Raw genomic sequence first — 19,211 nt, 5'->3', positions numbered from 1 at the left:
AGAAGTTACACAGCAAAGGAGAACCGGACAGGCGCCAGGATCTCCTGCAAAAAGCCAGGATTTCCCCTGCTCCCAAGCTGTCACGAGTCCCAAACTGGGCTGGAACCGAAGACTCTGACTCCCACAGCGGCTCTTTGTGCAGCGTGACCTCGGCCCGCCTGACAGCAGGCTCCCTATTCAGACATGCGCTCCTTATATGGCATGGAAGGGCCGCACACCGAAATTCCATAATTGTGACTAGGGCGTGATTGACAGAGTAAGTGACCAATAGAGTCTCGGAGGGGGCGGGGGCAATCTCCGGTGCGAGACACAGGCGAAACGTGCTGGCCGTCATTCCGGTTTGATTGACGTCCCTTTTCACCAATGGAGAGGCCGGGAGGCGGTTGGGGCTAGTCAGCTGTGGCCAGTGAGGGTGAGGAGGGGGGCGGGGAGGCTCTGGGAGGTTTGGTTGCGCTGTGCGGAGTGTGGAGGTTTCGAATGCTGTGTTAATAAAAAGAAGCAACATCGTAGCGGTGCGGGCTGCCCGGTGGATACTTTCCCTCTCGATACTGTGGAGCAGCATGGCGGAAGAGAGAGCTCAGCCGACCGCAAAGCGTCTCTGTTCCAGGCCCTTCCCCGCTTCCAGATCGTCCCAGAAACCTGCACCGACCGGGAGAACCCACCAGCCGGAGTCTCTCCTGGATGCCAGCGCTAAAATGGTGGCGGAGAAGTGGCCCTTTCAGCAAGTGGAGGAACGTTTCTCCCGCATCCCCGAGCCCGTCCAGAGGCGAATTGTTTACTGGTCTTTCCCCAGGAACGAGAGGGAGATCTGCATGTACTCGTCCTTTAACTACTACTCTCCCGAGGAGACGGCAGCCGCCGCCGCGGCAGGAGGTGCAGCCGTGCCCGGGGACGATGAGAATCGCCTCCCGTTCAGGAGAGGTATTAAACTGCTGGAGAGCGGTTGTGTGGAAAATGTTCTTCAAGTAGGTGAGTGAGATTCAAAAAAAAAGAGGAGGAAAAAAATAATTACACAATCACCACAAAAATGGATTCGGTCCAGTGACACTTCCGTTTGAATTGCCTTCTTTCCCACTCCGGAGAATGTTTTTCAACTGTCTGCAAAACATATCCCACTTTTACCTCAACATTTGAATAGTTTTGCTGTAGGAATTATCTTTGCAGCTTTGGCTTAGTTGTAGAGGAAAATTAAGACTAAACCAGTCCGCCGTTTGATGCCACAAAAGGATGTATTTATAGCCTTTGTCGATGTCGATTTGTGTGTTTTTGTTAAATCGTGGGAAGAGTGGTTTCGAGGGGAGGGGGTGTTGATTTAGGGTTAGAAGAGGGCGGGGAGATAAAGAAAAGCGACGCTGTGGTCCCAGTGAAAGGTGTATGCTACAATTTGGGTAAAGTCATGGATACATTTTTTTTTGCCTGATTAGATTACAGCTTTAAGAGAGCAAAAAAAATGCAGCTCGCTGTTTTCATTCGCGAAACAAAAACAAAGCCACATAATCTGCAGTGATTTTAATTGTATTGAGCTGTCAGAAAGGATAACGCTGCGAGTTGCCTGTCAGGAATGTTCTTGACTGGGGCGGGGGGGGGGGGGGGGGGGGGTGGGTGGAATGCCAATCCAGCATTTACACCCATAAACAGGAACAAGTTCAAATGGTGACAGTTATTAACGTTTTGATAGGGGAACGCTGGTAGTCACGACTTTAACAGTATGTTGATGTTTGCAGAGAGGTAACGTTTCGACTTTTTTCCCCCCTCTGGAAATGACCAGCAAAGCGAAACCAGGAATAAAAGGAAATGGGAGCGAGAGAGAGAGAGAGAAAGCGAGCCAGGCAATTTCCATAATAAGGATCGTCTCTCTCTGTAGCGATGCCAAGGGGAAAGGGGGAGAGGAGGAGGGGAGGGGGGTGCTTGAAGGGAAAGAGTGGTAAATAAGACTGACCATTGTTTCTCATTTGTTTCACAGTTAATTTGTTTCCATTTTATGATTACGAACCGATCAGCTTGTTTTTTTAATGTTTCACTGCGTTTCTCAGTTAAATATTTGCATTTTCCAAAAGCGATTTTGCCCTTGATTTTTTTCTCCTTTCTCCTGCTTCCCACAGACAGTAGGGAACTGAGCCAAATGGGCAAATCCTGAGATGATGAGGCTCTCCACTTTTTTTTGTTACAATTGCCGGTTTTGACTTATTAATTTCCCCTTTCCCCCTGCGCTTTACCAGACTCGTAATTATAGAAAAGGACAGTAGGGCCTCGTTTAAGCTGTGCAGTTTCATTTGTAAACACTTTGCCATTAAGCTTCTTTTCACCTTTAAAACAATATGTCCTGCAAGCCGTTCCTGAATTCCGTGCTTTTGTATTTAAACTGCCTGGGTAAAGGTCCGAGTGATACTTGAACCTTCAGCGATGGAACAACTTGCTTGGGACTACACAATTCCTGCAAGTTTGCACTTGTACACTGTCCCGACTTTTTAATTATTAATATATTATGAATCAGAAGGCAGGAGCTAGATGAAGGAGGGGACAGAAAGGTTTATGTTTGGGTTTTTTTTTGCCGTCAATCGACACTTATGTTTGAGATTCGAGTCCCGAGTCGCGGAGTCTGTCGGCTGGAGCTATCTAATGGGTTCTGCCATTCTTGTGGCATTGGATCGGCTCTTGTGCTTCCGTAAACCGAGATAGGCGACTTCGCAACTTGGATGTTTGCCACCTGAGGTTCCAGACTCGCCAGCTTGTTAAAAGTAGATTGATAAAAGGATGGGTTACTTGACTATCGAGGAGATCATTAGCAAGATTGCGTTTATCGCTTTCCAAAGGTTCATGAGGAGAAAATTAAACCTTTTTTTTTCGGTGTTTGAATTTGTGATCAGTTTACGGAGAGGTTTTGTCGTATTTAATCGAATGGACAGGTGCGTGCCAATGATTATATTTTAAAATACAAGCAAGCGGAGGAACCAGGTTTGAAGGTTGCATACCATTACTCTTATTAATACATCAAAGTGGACAATATTTTTAAAAGAAGCAGTTAGTAGTTTCAATTTTAAAAAATGTTTTTGTTTATCAGCTACATAAGGAATTATTACAACAACTCCTGCGCTGATCTTCTTTACTAAGGCTTTATTTAATTGGAAGTTTGATCATAAGGTAATAGTTTCTGAAACTATTGCTTAATTTTAATGCAAACTCCCAAATTTGTAAAGACAAATAGTTTAACCCCTTCTCGATAACATGATTTTATGGACATCATTTTCCTGTTAGGTTATAATTTGCAAGTAGTCTCTTCCAAAGCAGCAAAGGACTTCATCTATAATGTTTGACAGCATGACTTGCTTTTTACTGAAGAAATAACACTTGTTTTGTTTATTCCTCAGAAGGGTTCTGTAAATTGTGAAAGCTGAACATTTATTTTTCCTCCAAATTTGTTAAGAAACCTTATTGGTTTACCAGGTGTCCCAGGTAGTCTTGACTACATAAATTAATTTTAAATAGTCCACTAAACCAATTACTTATGAAATATTAGAAGCTAATGAGTTAGCAGGTGGCTTTAGATTTTTCTTTATATATTTCCCATAGATGTGCACAAATAACTTTTTCTTCTCTTTCTCATTGGGAACTTTTACATCTTGCACTTGTGTGGTTGCTGAGAAACTGCTTGCTCTCCAGTATGTCATTAAGTGGCCATGTATTAGTCATGACGGTGGGAATTGGCAAGCAATTTGACTGTAAGTGGGTGGAGGTCATGGTCAGACCTCAATGCCCACACATATCCAGTAGGGATCATTGAATAGCATTCAGGAATGGGGACCCCGGCTGACTTTTCCCTTTCCTAACCCAGAGGTACAGGAGCTGATTGTAGTGCTCTGATGAATGCCCTGACTGAGTTCAGCTAACACTGTGCAAACTTGAGATTGAACCTGAGTGCTTTGATCTGCATGATACAGCTACTTAGTGAACTTGAGCCACTGAAGGAATTTACTTTGTGTAAACAAAATTTCAATTTGTAAATACTTCAATGCTGATCATTTGGATGCAAACGATATTTTAGTATTTTGTGCTTTGATTTTTAAGCATAAATTGTACTGCAGGTAACAATATAGTGTGTTTACGTTTGTTATTATAGAGGTTTTCCTTGGGGTAGTGGTTAGGCCTGTGCTGAATTCTAGCCCAGGGTGTCCACCCTCAATAAGAATGTTGCAGAAATCTTTCCTGTACAAGATCTGAGAGAATGATATGCGCCAGAGGTTATCTTTTTATCCTACATTAAACAGTGACTACATTTCAAAAGTACTTCATTGGTGTAAAGTACTTTGAGGCCTCTGGTGGCTGTGAAAAGTGCTATATAAGTTTTTTTCTTTGCTGGCTTTGAGAATAGTTTTATGGGGCATCCTGTTAGTTAGAGGAAGCTGTATCTTGCTGTTTACATTTCTGTAATTTTTCAAATATTTACCACCAGGAAATGCAGTCATTGCAGTAACTATTCAGTAAATTTGAACATGCAGAAATGTGTGGTTAATTTTGAATTGACCAAGTTATGAATAATTTAAAGCATTAAACAGTTGAAAATACAAAATACTCCCATGTTAAGGAAGTGCATTTCTGCATCAGAATGAAAGTTCAGATTGATTCATTTGAAGATCATATATACTCATGTACACTATTCTGTGAAGTAACCAGTGTTCTTTGGTTCTATATGTTCAAAACAGGAATTAATCACAGGGTTGCAAATTTGAAGAGGATTAGTTTGGAGATCTTTATATAGAAGCAAAAAGTGTTTAAAAGTGAAAAAGGTTTTCTGATACTAAATGATTTTAATGCTGTAAGAGTCTCTTTGAGGACTGTTAACAGGGGAACTTAATGACAGTAATAATTTAATATCAGGAGGGTGTGAGAAAGTAGAAATGTCACCTCTTACAGTTTTTGTTAAAAAATTAATGTGAAGAGCACAATAATTTTAAAAAAGAGGGGAGCTGCAAGGAATGAATTTAAGTTCAGTATTTTGACAATCTGCACTCAAATTTCTGGTATTATTTAGAGTACATTTGCAAATATCTAAGGTAGGATCCTTTTGTCATACCCTGCAGTTTATTACTATGAAGATGTGTGTAATACTGACTATATAGCAGTTTAAAATATTTCCATATTACGGGGTGGTGTTGGGGCACCTTATTAATGTTGAGTAAAATAATTACTGTAAATTTAATTAAATTGCAATCAAGAACTCATAACCAGTGCACTTCAAAGATTTATCACTCAAAGAAAACCTCTCAATTTTTAACTCAATCTTTGGTTTATATTTACTAAGGTTTTTAAGTGTCTATTGGGTTTGCATTGAAGTTTTGGAACGGTCTAACAGTACTTTTTAAACTTCTGTAGATGACTGCTACAGTTGTATCATCTTGCGGTAAACATCCAGCTTGTCTGTCCCAGTCTTTTATCTGGAAAGTATAATAATGACACAAATTACTAGAATATGTGCAAGACATATGTTGAATACAGTGGCCTGGAGTTTCTGGTAGGCTGCACTTTTTTCATGGCCTTTGCTCGAAATCAGCTAAACTAGAAAAAGATCGAAGTATGTTGAGCACAAATAGAGGTTCAAAGATTTTTTGTGCAAGTAATTAAATATAGTGTCCAAAACTTGATCGCAGAAAACTGATCACAGCCTCAGCTGAAATTAATCACGTGGCAATTGTATCAAACAGCATGTCCCTTCTCTGTTCGCAGTAGGCATAATACTGACTGTATTCAACCAACCTGTGCTTGCAAAACTCAGGACTTTTTAAATTTATTCATGGGATGTGGCTATGCCATTTGTTGTTGTTCAGAGGCCTTTTAAGGGTCAACCACATTGCTGGTGGGTCTGGAGTCACATGTAAGCCAGACCAGCTAAGGTAGTGATGGGTTTTTACAACAATCGGTAATGGTTTTGTGGTCATCATCAGACTTTTAATTCCAGATTTTAAATGAATTCAAATTTCACCATCTGTCATAGTGGGATTCAAACCCGGCACCCCAGAGCCTGGGTCTCTGGAACACTAGTCCAGTGACAATATCACTACACCGCCACCTCGGTGATAGGGCAGCACTTGCTGAGTGATCCTGAGTGAGAGAACCTTATACTGGTTGTTAGTGTAATTCTTATCAATCAGTTCACAATGAAGCTTATGCTTGCTAGAAGCTACATATATTCATATGCAATGACCTGTCCTCTGCAGTCAAAAGGAATATGTCCAGACATTGCACCTTTTTTGAATGAACAAACACATGAGGGACAATAGTCTCTGGTGCATTCACCATGGCAACATCTGGACCAATCAGAGCTGACTTGCCAATCAATCATCATCCTTTTTCTTATGCGGTATAAATTGTTGTTCCCTTTGAAATTTGGTATTCTAGCATCTGTCCTGACTAGTGCAAGTCAAAAACCTTCGATAGCATGCCTCTTTTCAGCAATATTAAAAGTATTAATTTACTTAGAACCATTTAGTAGTTTATTTGTGCAGTAGTTAGTTTCTATGTAGCATTTTTTAATATCATTTTCAGTTACCTAAAATTTGTTTATTCACATCTGGTAGACTAGACAGTTTGAATAAATGGGCTTATTTTTCATGATGAACACATTTTCAGCTGTCTTAATAAAACTGCACCAGTTTATCACTCTTAAATATATCTAGGATTTTTTGAATTACAAATTGCTGCTGGATTGCCCTGGTTCATGAAATATCTTACACACCCAAAGAGGGACCTCTACTGTAATGTGTTACAGGATTTAGTTGAATGACTCCAATTGTTCGAGATAAAAGCTTGGAAGTGCACCGTGGGCCAGCTGACATTTGAAAGTGGAAAATAGAAATAACTTAATATTGTACGTTTGATCATCCCGTTGACTAGGCAGCTAGCAGGTTTTGATTTTATTGTGGTTAAAAACGATGACCAGTGTTCACTATCATAATATAGTAGATTTCATCTACCCAAGAAAAAATGTTGGACACCAGATTAATTTGATGTGGTGTAAAATGAGGCAACATCTTAGGGGAGAAACTGTGCTGTCTTGATCATGATTCACTGTAGTGAACAATGTAGCTCTTGATAGAAAGATCCATTTGCTGTGCCTGTATTTTCATGTCCAGATACGGATGATTTCTGAGCACGACTGGTCCCTCAGTAAATGAGAGGATGCACTATTTGTACAAAGGGGGCTGGAGGGAAGTGACAGCTTGATATTTTGGGTGAAGAATTATGCAGTAAACATAAAACCACAGTACGTTGCTTAAAATAAAAAGCTGCATTTGTGTTTAGAATGAGGGCTGTAGAAGAACAGAAACAGTCATTTAAACTCAGTAAAGTCTGGGCAATGCAGCATTACATTGTAATTGCATAAAAATGCAAAGTGTGGGGGAAGGAGAAGAAATAAAAACTGGGAAATCAAATCAAACTTGCAGCTGGAGGTGGGATTGAACAGACAATGGGGTGGGATCAAGTGGCATCATTCATACTGGATCCCATTTAGATAAATAGAATAAGCAAAAGGGTTCAGCCTGATTAGGAAGAACAAAATTGGCGCATTTTTTGGGGACAGTGATGTTTCACGTCATTAGTGTTCACATGAAAATGTCAATATGTTTTAACTGGACAAATGTTTTGTACATGTAAATAAGTACCTTTTGCCCTACTAAGTATCTTTTGCCTTAATATATCTAGGATGTAATAAAAGTGCATTGTCTTTTTTAAAGGGCAAAATACATTTTGCATACATTGTAGCATGTGCTCTGATATTTAGAAGTCTTAATATTGGAGTAAAATGCTTTGTAATGTAACACTTTTAAAATTTAATTAAAGCAACACCAAGGGAATCTTTTTTTTAAAAAGAAGCCTTGGTGATTGCCATTGTTCTTGTGAGCTCAGTGAATATCAGCAGACTAGTGGGGAATTGCAGTCAAGTCCAAGTCTGTCCACACATGCATTCCCAGCAGGGGTCACTGGTTAGTCATGTGGATTGGGAACCCTGGCTACTATTTCCAATATATCGTCCACAACCAGGGACATTGAGGGCAGTTGTTGAACCCAAACACAGCCCAGTTAAGAGCTAATTCACCACAGACCACTGATCAAACTAGGCATATTCTTTGTCTGTATGACTCAGCGCCACAATAGGTAGTGCACTTAGTAAATGAGCTATTGGAAGTACCAAAATGGTGTCTTCATTTTTCAAGAAGCAGTGCATTGCTACCAATGCAATAGTTCCTCCTATTCAAAATTTAATAGAGAATCTATAATTGGTGATCATTTCTCTGTTACATAGTCTAACTGATGCATTGTTTACTTTTGATGTATTTTTGGTATTCACTTCACACAAGTTTCTAAAAGCAGTTTGAAAGTGGGGCTCATTTTGGTTTCACATGAACAGCCTATTCTGTACAATATCTCATAAATATAAAATTTGTCTTCGAACTATAAATATCAGAGTGGTTACCAGGACTTGGAGGATTAAAATATGTTAACGTGTTTCATATACTTTGCTTGTATTCCCTTGAGTATAGGAGAATGAGTATTGATTGATTGTGGTTGAAGTAATTTAATAGGATAGACGTGGAAAACTATTTCCTCTGTTGGGGAAATCGGGAATAAGGGGACATCATTTTAAAATTAGATTTCGGCTATTCTGGAGCAAAATCAGGGAGCACTTTTTCACACAAAAGAAAGTAGAAATTTGGAAGATACTGTCCAAAAGGCTGTGGATGTTGAGTTAATTGGAGCTTTGAAGCCTGAGTTTTTTTCTTAGTTTAAGGAGCAAAGGCTGAAAAATAGAATTGCAGTGCAAATTAGCCATCAATGGCAGAGCAGACCTGAAGGGCTGAATGGCCTATTCCTGTTCCTATGTTAAAAATATACTAACCAATCAAGGAGTTCTGATGATGCAATTCAAATGATTTGTCACCATTATCTGAACCCCTTGATTAGGCTACTGCCTTGAAAGGAAGGCAATCTATTTAATAAAATTGGCTTTGGAATTTCCAATATAAAAGTAGTCTTCAACATCTGGTCAACTTAGTCTTGATGCTTGATAATGTTTGTGCTGCAGGATTAGTAACTCATGTTGCAGGTGTGTGGAGAAGTAATTTGACATTTGTCTTTGGGAAATGGAATATTGGCCAGTGTGCAGTGGATTTTTAACCTTAGTGATGGAAACAAAGTACTATGTTTGTACTAGTGCCAACTTTTTATTTGGGTAAAAGGGATAAACTAATTTACTTATTAAACTAATTGAATTTTCACACAGGAAAGTGACAGCTCTGTCCTCTTGGCTTTCACTTAAAATGTGACTTCGGCTGAAGCCTGCTGCCATAATTGAGTCTTGACATTTGAAAACAATGAATAATTCCATGTGTGTGTAGGTATTTGTTTTTCAATGGTAAAACAGTATCTGGGGACAGAGTGCTGTGGATCCAAGCCTGTAGTGCCAGGCATCTCTTATCTCCAAGGTGGTGATGTTGGTACTCACTTAAAGTGCAAAGCCTGCATAAGATTTTGAACTAGGTATTATACAACTTTAAAAATATCCTAGATGCTAGCTTGTCAGTAGAGCACAATAGTAACTCATTCAAACAAGGAAGAAAAACAAGTCTTCCTATATGTCAACCATACGTGATTGCAATAAATCTACTGAGGGTAATGATAAAGCCCCCAGATTAGTTTAAAAATTAGGGGTAAACTGGATGAATCATGGAAACATTGGCATCAGCATACTGTAGTCATGGCTTCCCAGATGCACACTTCAACTTCTGTCTGTATTGATGTGCAGTGTTAATGTGAAGCACTTCAATTGCCTGCATCGTGTGGCCACAGTTCTATGAGAGGAGGATGCAGCTAATGATGCCCTTTCAGTGCTATACCATTAATGATAGTTGAAACTGTTTATTAGTTATTTAAACTATATTGTCCACTCAAATTAATCTGTTGGCACAAGGTGGTGTTAGTTGGTTAATGATTTTTACCCTTTTTTGTTTTTACCTGAGCTTGAGTGGTGCAAGGGAATATTGAGACTAAAAATTAGGCTTAGTTAGAATAATAGTTTGTACTAGTTAGGTTTTGATGCATGGAGTCAAAATAACTATTTAGAAGCTAATCTGATTTGTTGCACCAATTGGGTTGTTATAGAAGCTGACATTCTTTAGAGGAGATTTAAATGAACTTCCTTGAATGATGTAATTGGAAATTATGCCAAAATTTAACTCTAGATTGTGCCAATATTTCCATTAGTGACTTGCACCAACATTTCCTAAAATAAATACTCATTAGCTTACACCAGAATGTGTATCAGCATAAATAATCAAGTCTCAGGAAAGCGTCATAGTTACACCAAGACCATCACTATGCATGAAAATTTCCTCATTTATGTAAATTAGATAATGGTTAAGAAAACATATTTATGAAAGTTTTTCGATTTTTAATGAAAATCATTCTGATGCCATAAGGCTACAATTAAAAATACAGAAAATAGATCTTAGCTTCTGGCTAGAAGAAATTTTTTAAAATACCAGAAATGTAACTTTGAGCTATAAATCTAGACTGAAATTTTAAGCTATTCAGGACTGGCAGAAAGTTAGGAAATTTGCACTTTTGCATGGGATGGAACCAACTTAATGAGTGGCAGAGGGTTTTGGTAGAGATTTCACAGAATTGGTATATGAGATTTGGAAAACTTGGACATAGCATAAAAATTGATCCAAGTCACCTTTATGGCCAAATTTCCCAGATCTTTTATGGCAAAAATCAGCATTTCGCCATTCTTCTGCTATTGTTTTGGTGCAAGTTTCCAGAAATTCTGGGCCACAGTAGCATCTTTGCATGGATTGTGTCTAGTGCTTTGTGTACAGCCATATGTATGAGTGCATGCCTGGGGCAGGAATTGGACTGAGTGTGGAGAAGAAACATTGACATGTCTGACTTTCACTTGACCAGTGGATTCCTTGTCCAGGACTAGTTAAGTGTCATACTTTGGTCAACACATTTTAAAGCAGCTAGAGATTGGTAAAATACAGCTTCAGTTATATCATATGCATTATGATAAATTAAAGCATTTAAAACATATGCAGAGCTCAGTTGTATGTTCTTCTAAGTTTGGTAGGTAGTGGGACTCCTTACAGTAGAAGTTTTTTTAAATAAAAGCTTTCTTTTAAAAGAAACAGTAGGATTTGCATCGAGGCTTTGTTTTACATTGTGCTTGCCTTTTTTTTCTTGTGTTACAATAAAGCTGCAAAGCAAATGCTTAAAAATGGACTGGTACTCTTTTCCCTTAGTCATGTTTAATGCTGCTGTGTTCATAGATATTAATATTTTATGTATATTTTAATTTGAGTTGCCTTTCTAAAACAGATTCTTGTTCTCATGCATGACAGCTGTACCCCATGCTGCGTATGGCCATTAAATTATGTGAATAATCCACAGCGGATCAGCTGTCGCATACAGGATGCATTTGATCCTCGGTCTGTAGCTGTCCATTAATGAGTCCTGACAACGGCCAATGAGTAGGTTCATCGCGGCATTCAGTGGGATTTTGTTCGGCGCTGACCCAAATCCTGTGCAGGGTATTGTTCCTAGTCAAGTGAGGTAGAGATGGATGATTTGGCCATGGACAAATTAAAGAAGCAACGTGCATATTGTACAGGAAATCAGCTTTATTGTTAACTAAATATCTATAAACAGTGTAACCCTGGAGAATAAGGTCATCTGTATTGTGTCTTGTTTAAATTTCCACAGGTACAGTAGATTGCATTTTCATATGGCTGTGACAGCAGACATGCTAAATCAATGCATTGAGCTTCCTTGTGTAGCAGGATCTCTTTTGTATACCTGCAAAACATAACTAGTTGTTGGAGAAAGAACAAGTAACAGTGGATATGTGCTCATGTTTCAGCCAATCCACAGAGTCCTGTTGAGGTTTCATTTAAAAAAAAAAAAAATTTTCCTGTTTTCCTTAAGTGCAGCCACATCCCGGATTCCAGTTTCTTATGCATCCCCTCCTGAAAGCGCTGATTTCAGCTGGGGTTCTATCCTGTGGCTTTGAGTACCTTTCTGAAGTATTCTTCCGTTGTGCACCAAGAGACTGAGAATTATCAGGTTTTTTTGACTGTGGCTGGAATTACAGGCAGTCCTGATCTTGTTTCTGCTCATTATCTAAATACTTGTGTGATCTCTAGTAGTTTGAGTAGGGTAGTGATCAGGAATGGGAATACTCACTGACCTTTTTTAACTTGCCCCCCAAAGCTTGAGGATGCTGAGTCATGTACTGGTTGTTGGCTTGTTTGAGATCAACTAGTGCACATCAAGTGTCAATTCTGAGACTTAGCCGACATTTAGGTACTGAACTATTTTGGGAGGAGTTATATTTTGTTACAGATAACCCCATGCTACTTTGAAAGTACTTTAAAACCACAGCAGTTTCTTTAAATGGCCCTGTGCAGAAGAGATAAAATCTGTATCCTCTTGCTGTGGGATTATTCAAGACTTTGAAATTTTTAATTGGATAAAATGATTGTTTAGGGCATCCCCTTTGCAATGCCTAGTGTTTGTTTCAATGCAGTTTAGCTTGTCACTCAGGTAAAGATCTCAGTCCGGAATTAGACTGCATATCTCTGGGGGAGAGGTGGGAAAGAGAATGTAAGATACTTCTTTGCTGCAGGAAGAATTTAGGGCGTTGGCATGGTACTACCATGCTACCTGAATTTTTCCTGCAAACTCTGCTATATAATTTTGGGAGTTGTTGAATTTACTCCATATTTAAGTACAAATGTAGCCATTCTGTTAAAACTACTTTTATTAAACAAACTACATTACTTTGGATTAGGTAAGTCCAATCACCATACTGCCCAATTGCATTCAACAAGGAATGCTGTAAACTATTTGTTGGCAGTAGACGGCATTTTGACTTTACCGCCTTCATTTCATTTGTATGCAATTCTACATTATTTTTAAATAATTTCTTTAGCTGTGTTCACCCAGTGTTGGATATAGGCCTCCTCACATGGGAATTTTTACCTGAGGAATTTCTGCAGTATACTAATGCGCTGGCTAGACTTGTTGTCAGTAATGGCTGAATTGTAATCTCTCCTGCTCATCCAACACAATGATAGTGGCAGGCAGTAAGGATTAACCTTTCTGGCTGCGTCATGAACACTCCTTCCATGACCAACAAATCCTGGTGTGAGATTTAAACCGGGAGCTTCTGGTTCAGAGGCAGGGTGCTACCCACTGAGCCACAAGACTTCCATGTCTTTTCAAACAGGTCATCAAAAACTGAGGTAAACTTTTTGGAATTTCACTTTGACATTTTCTTTTTGATATAAAAATTTAACTGTGACTTTTTCTTTTCCGGTAATTCAGAGGTGAATAGCTGAGGTACATAAACCAGGAAGGACCATGTTCCATTCTGGTTCCGTGCTGAGTTAGCTGATTTCCACCTGAACAGGGATAGTAATGTCACAATTACTGCATTGCCTCTGGGTTAGACTGTGGAAATTAGCTACCCCCTGCACAATGGGAGGTCTGGCAAGTAGAGAATGAGTCTTGGTTGTGAAGGACCTAGGGTCAAGCAGCCATGCAGGCAATCCCTGTTGAGGCTCATGCATGACTAACTGCTATGTGGGGTAAGTAGCTTTGGGCTGTGGTGCTCGTGGAATCATTTCCCAGCAAGGAGACAATGCCTTTAGGAAAGTAGCAAATGAGCAAGTTGGGGGGGGAAAAGATGTTTTCAGTGCTGCAGTCAAAAATTCTGTGCTACAAATGTATATGAATGTTGATCAGAACCGGATGATTGATCATGCTATTGACTTAATTAGGGAAATTTTTGAATCGGACTATTGAAATTGATCGCAGTGAGGAACAGATCTAACATGAACAGAGATGGTCATGAACCTGTTACCATTTACTTGAGTCAGCCAGAGTTTGAGTTTTCTACTTATGCTGATGACACTGAAATAAACTCTAACGTGATGGTTGTAAAGTTACTTGGATGGCAAAACTTACTTAATTTTTATTTCAATTGTGTATTCTTAAAAGATGTATAGATTTTTAAAAAGTTAAGTGCAATATGTTTTGTATTATGCAGTGAAGGTTTATTTTGCGAGTGTTTCCTTGGCTGCCTTTCACTGTTATGAAATGATATAGCACAGAAAGAAGCCATTTGGCTCATTGCACCTATGCCAGCTCTTTGAAAGAGCTAGCCAGTTATCCCACTCCCTTGCCTTGTCCTCAACCCCAATTTTTTTCTCCTTGGAGTATAGGACCATAAGGACAGGTGTAGGCTGTTCTGCTCTCGAACTTTCTCTACCATTTGATGATATCACAGCTGATCTGTATCCTAACGTCACGACCCACCCGTCTTGGCTCACAAAAATCTATTGATCTCTGATTCAAAGTTAGCTAGGATCTACTGCTTTTTGTGGAGAACAGCAGAGACATTGGGGGGAAAAAAGATAGGAAAAACCTTTTCATGCAAAGGACAATAAAAGTGTGGACCTGTTATGGTTATGTCCACTTGTTCTAGACTCCCCTACCAGTGGATAAATGGCTTCTCTCAATTCACCCTATCAATTTCCTTTAAAATCCTAAAACCACAATCAAATGACCCCTTAAATTTCTATATTCCAGGGAATACTAGCCTAGTTTTTGCATTCTGTTCTCGTAATTTAACCATTCAAGTCCCACTTTAGGGCTTGAGCACAAAGAAACAAGGCTGGCACTCCAGTGCAGTGCTGAGAGAGTGCTCTATTATTAGAGATGCCATCTTTTGGATGAGACATTAAACTGAAGCCTGCATATGCCCCCTCGGGTGTATGTGGGAAAAAAAAATCCCATGGCACAATTTCAAAGAAGAGCAGGGGAATTATCCCTGGTGTCCTGGCCAATATTTATCCCTCAATCAATATCACAAAAACTGGTTATCTAGTCATCATCACATTACTGTTTGTGGGAATCTGTTGTGTGCAAATTGAATACCACATTTTATATATTACAATAGTGATCATGATTCAATAATACTTCATTGGGTGTAAAGCACTTTTTAGACGTTTGGGGTTGTGAAAAGCGCTATATAAATGCCAATCTTTTTTTCTTTTCCTAGGAGACCATATAACATTCTGGTGAATCTGGGCTCTACTCCTTACAAGGCCAATCCTTACAAGGCCCAGAACCATACACAATACTCCAGTCTAACCAGACCTTTGTATAGCTGTAGCAAAACGTCTTCCCCTTCGTATTCTAGCCTCTAGTTGTAAAGGCTAACATTCCATTAGCCTTTTTGATTATTTTTTTTGTACCTGACTGCTTACATTTTAGTGATCTGTGTGCATGGACTCCCAAATCTGTTTGAACGTGCACTGTTCCTAGCTTTTCACCATTTAAAAAAAACTCCAACCTATTTTTTTTGTTACCATGGATCACCATCCAGCTCAACAACTTCCTCAAGCTAGTTCCTTAATTATTTATACATTTTTGAATGCTTTTGTTTGAAAAGATGAACAAAAAGATATTTGAGTTATTTATATTGTAACTGATTTTATTTTTGAAAGAGCATGATGCTTACTCTTTAAAACTGCAGGAAGGAATAGATTTACTGTGAGGATTTATGTGTTGTGTGGTTCAATACTTGAGCGTTTGTGTTACCACTCTTTCTGTATCCGTACAAATATTCCATGCTGTGCTGCTGCCAGTTGTTAGTATTGCTGTGTTAGAGAAGACATAGATAGTTGATGCAGTCAGATTACACAACAGCAATATCACTGGGTGATAATAGAATGATCGCTGTATTTTCTTTTAAAGTTACTTTTGTATTGAACATTTTAAAGCTTGATTCACAGTTATGTTTAAACTTTCTTCTTTGTATTTTTCCTTTTCTACGCTGACTGTTGCCCTTCTTGTTCATGCCGAAGGCAGTGACTCATGAAGATGTAGTGTTTCACAGATATAGCATAGTAGACATTTTCATATGCAGAATTGGAGAGTGAGTTTGTTATTTGACTGTGGGTGGCATCACAACTGAGTTCAGTCCTATCCTCAGCTATCACCTACTCATGATTTTCCAGCTGGCTTCACTGCAGAATGAAAAGGGCCAGAAGCCTTGGCCATTGCATGTGCACCCTTCTTTCCTTAACACACCCCCCCACTCCCCCAAACTTCCACTCTAGCTGGGGGACTCTGAGGCCAATATGGATTTACCAGATGGAACCCTCCTGGCCTGTAGGGTTCAGTCCACAGGGTTCATGCATGCACTGAGCCATGGGGAAAGCTTCTGTCCTGGCATATTGGTTTTTAGTTACCATTGTGACAATCAGTCATGTGGCACAGCTCAGATAACAAGCTTCAGTTATGATCGTGCCCACATGATTGAACAATGCTTTAGTGTAAATAACTGAAACACAGGTTACAATAGCTGATTCAAGGAGATTTAAAATAAATAACTTTCTTTCAATCGTGCTAGATCACAAGTGCAAAAAAAGCGCATCTAACCTACTGTGCCACCCTTGTTCTCTTATTTCAGAGATGCAAATCCATATCTTAAGGATTGCACAGCCATTCTCTCTTTTAAGCTGTCATTAGTGTTTGCTGTACTGTATAATAATGCTTGGAGGCAATGAGACAAAATGAATATATTTATGGGCTCAAAATGCTGCTTGTTTAACCTTAATTAGCAGTACATACTACTCTACATGCAGTTCGCAAACTGATTAGTGGTTGGGTTTTTGATTAAGCCATTTTTCTTTCCTCTCCTCCCCTATTGCATTAACCAGTTTCAGGCAGATTTATGCAGATTATGTAGCATGTCTGTCAGCAATTCAGGTTTTAAAACTGTGACAATTTTCTGAAGACTAAATCTGTCTGCATGAGATATTCTGGACCTTGAGTTCTAATGAGTTATTTATTACATACAAAATAACGTGCATTTTCATTTTAACTTCTACATCAACTAGTATTTTAGCAAAGTATGGATTTCTGCTCACTTAACACCTTTCGTGTGATGCAGTTGATGGATACATGATGCAAGTAGAATTCTAACATCCCGTTCATTTCTTTTGCATTAAATTGTGATACACAATGTCCTGTTTATTGAATTTGTGTACCAAGAATACGACTTATATTAAATATAGCTTGTCTGTGAGTGGCACCTCATTACAGTACCAGCTTTTGGAAATCTTGAGATAGCAACTTGTCATGAGCATTGACGTGAAATGGAAATTATCACATTTGTCATTTATTATACGCCCCACTTAATGTTCAGTTCTGTTGAAGTCAGTGGAGCTGAATATTGGCTTTCACCTGTTTTGTGTTACCCTTTGACAAATTTATATCCCTAAATCTTCTATATCTAAAAACATTGTACATCAGCTACTTGAACTGTTGAACAATTCAAATACTTGCAACTTTTTGAAGTGCAACATTTCTTGTTAAACCAGTGTGAGTCTGCTATTTGACAGATATAATGGTGTACTTGATTATTGTATTTGTATTTCCGAGGCACTGACATCAGAGATTTAATTCAGTTACTCTGACATTTTATGATCCAGCTTTCAGTCATTGACTAAATAAAGTGGAGAATATCACCACTTGAATGGAGGCGTTATCTTAGAGGGGGCATTTTGAGTTCCGCTGTACGCATTCTCATTGTGGACAAATTTTAGACAAAAAACATTAGTAGCTGACGAGTGTATTTAAGCCATGATGCAAACTGTTCAGTGAAGACATTAGGCATATGTCCATGGAAAGAGTGTATGTGAATGGCATTACTACCAACAGTGGCTTTTGAATAAATCATAGATATTAGACAATAACCATAAATTTTTAAAAGAATAAATTTAATTACAATCTCCTATGTGTCCTGCCCATCCTCTTACCCCCATTAGCATGGTGGGAAGTTGTGTTCAAATTTGGCTTTTTTTTTATTGCTCAATGGCTTTCTCTATTTCCTACACAGCTCATATATTCACATTCTCACTCTGAGTCTTTGCTTTCTTGCTTTTTCTTTTGCGTGCTACCTCTTTCTCTCACGCACTGTATTTCCATTGTGATATATCTTTTCCTTCAAAAACATTCTTCTCTCTGTCGTTCTCTCCTTTTCTGCCTGGAGTGCTCTCTGCTTCCTTTTTCATGTAGTTGCAAATTTTCTCTCCATCTGTCTTTGATCCATTTTCTCCCTTTAGCGCATGCAGTCTCTGGCATTCTTTTTCTTTCTCTCTCACTCTCTGTGGCGCCTGTGCATTCTCTGTGGCATGCTCTTTAACTCTCCTTATACACACTTTGTCATCATGCATGCTCTGGTGTGTTCTCTCTCTTTTTCTCTGCATTCTTTTTTTCTCCGTCTTTCTGTGCTTCTCTGTTCTGTATGATTACACATGCTGTGTCTCTAACTGTCTTTGACAATTTTTCAGTCCTCCTCAAGATATAAAAACTGCATTTCTGATTAGAGAGTAGTTAGCGTCCTACAACTGTTCAAGACGGGAGAGAACAGGTACTGTAGACCAGTGATTTACTCTCAAATGACATTAGACTCTTAGAACTTAAGTTCATATCAAATCAGTTAGAATTTGGAAATGCATAGAGCAATTAAGGACAACTAGCGACAACTTATTAAAGCCAAGTTGTGCCTGCTGCTTCTTGCCACTGCACTTCCTCTTGATGCCACTATATGAAGTGTGACTTATTAAACCTAGTTTTCTGCAACTTCTACATGCTACCCGAGTAGCTGCATGCATGTAGTGGCTTGCTCACTAAGGACTGATGTAGTCATTATTTCGTAGCAGTTAGGTCCTGAGATGGACCAGCTGCAGGCTTCATTTCTTGTGCTGTTAAATCAATCCCAAGCCAGTTGGTAAAGTATGAAACAAGAGACTAATATTTTTCTTGATAATAATAGCTTTATTTACAGAAAGCAGCATATCAACTTATCTACTAACCCCCATGTCCCAGCACACTCTTTATACACTTTTGAGTACACCGATAAAATGACATAGACTAATTAATCAAATTAAGTAATTTAAACAAATTGACAGCCCCTTAAAGGGGCCTGCAACAGAAACAAAACTCCAAAGGAAACTTATCTAATTAAATTAAAATGTTTTGGGAGAATCTCTCTTTATATTCTTTTGAGTACCCATAAAATCAGATCGACTGATTAATCAAATAAACTAATTAAACCTATTGCTAGCCCCTTTTTAAAGGAG

The 19,211-nt window shown here is 38.9% G+C and overlaps 1 protein-coding gene across 4 annotated transcripts in view; it reads left to right on the top strand.

Annotated features, from left to right (window-relative positions):
• The first annotated feature begins 420 nt into the window (after window positions 1-420).
• Window positions 421-19,211, top strand: part of LOC144692310 (zinc finger SWIM domain-containing protein 5) — a 248,934-nt gene continuing 230,143 nt past the window's right edge. The window contains exon 1 of one of the 4 annotated variants that reach the window (XM_078560963.1): window positions 421-969. In XM_078560963.1, coding sequence (XP_078417089.1) covers window positions 561-969 — 409 coding nt within the window. In that variant the 5' untranslated portion in view covers window positions 421-560. The remainder of the gene's footprint in view (window positions 970-19,211) is intronic. The other 3 variants (XM_078560964.1, XM_078560966.1, XM_078560967.1) reach the window with 3 other exon arrangements.

This window comes from Cetorhinus maximus, chromosome 17 (genome assembly GCF_964194155.1).
Source record: "Cetorhinus maximus chromosome 17, sCetMax3.hap1.1, whole genome shotgun sequence".
Classification (NCBI taxonomy): Eukaryota; Metazoa; Chordata; class Chondrichthyes; order Lamniformes; family Cetorhinidae; genus Cetorhinus; species Cetorhinus maximus.
Note: the sequence above shows the minus strand (reverse complement) of the source record. Positions and strands in the feature narration are given on the sequence as shown.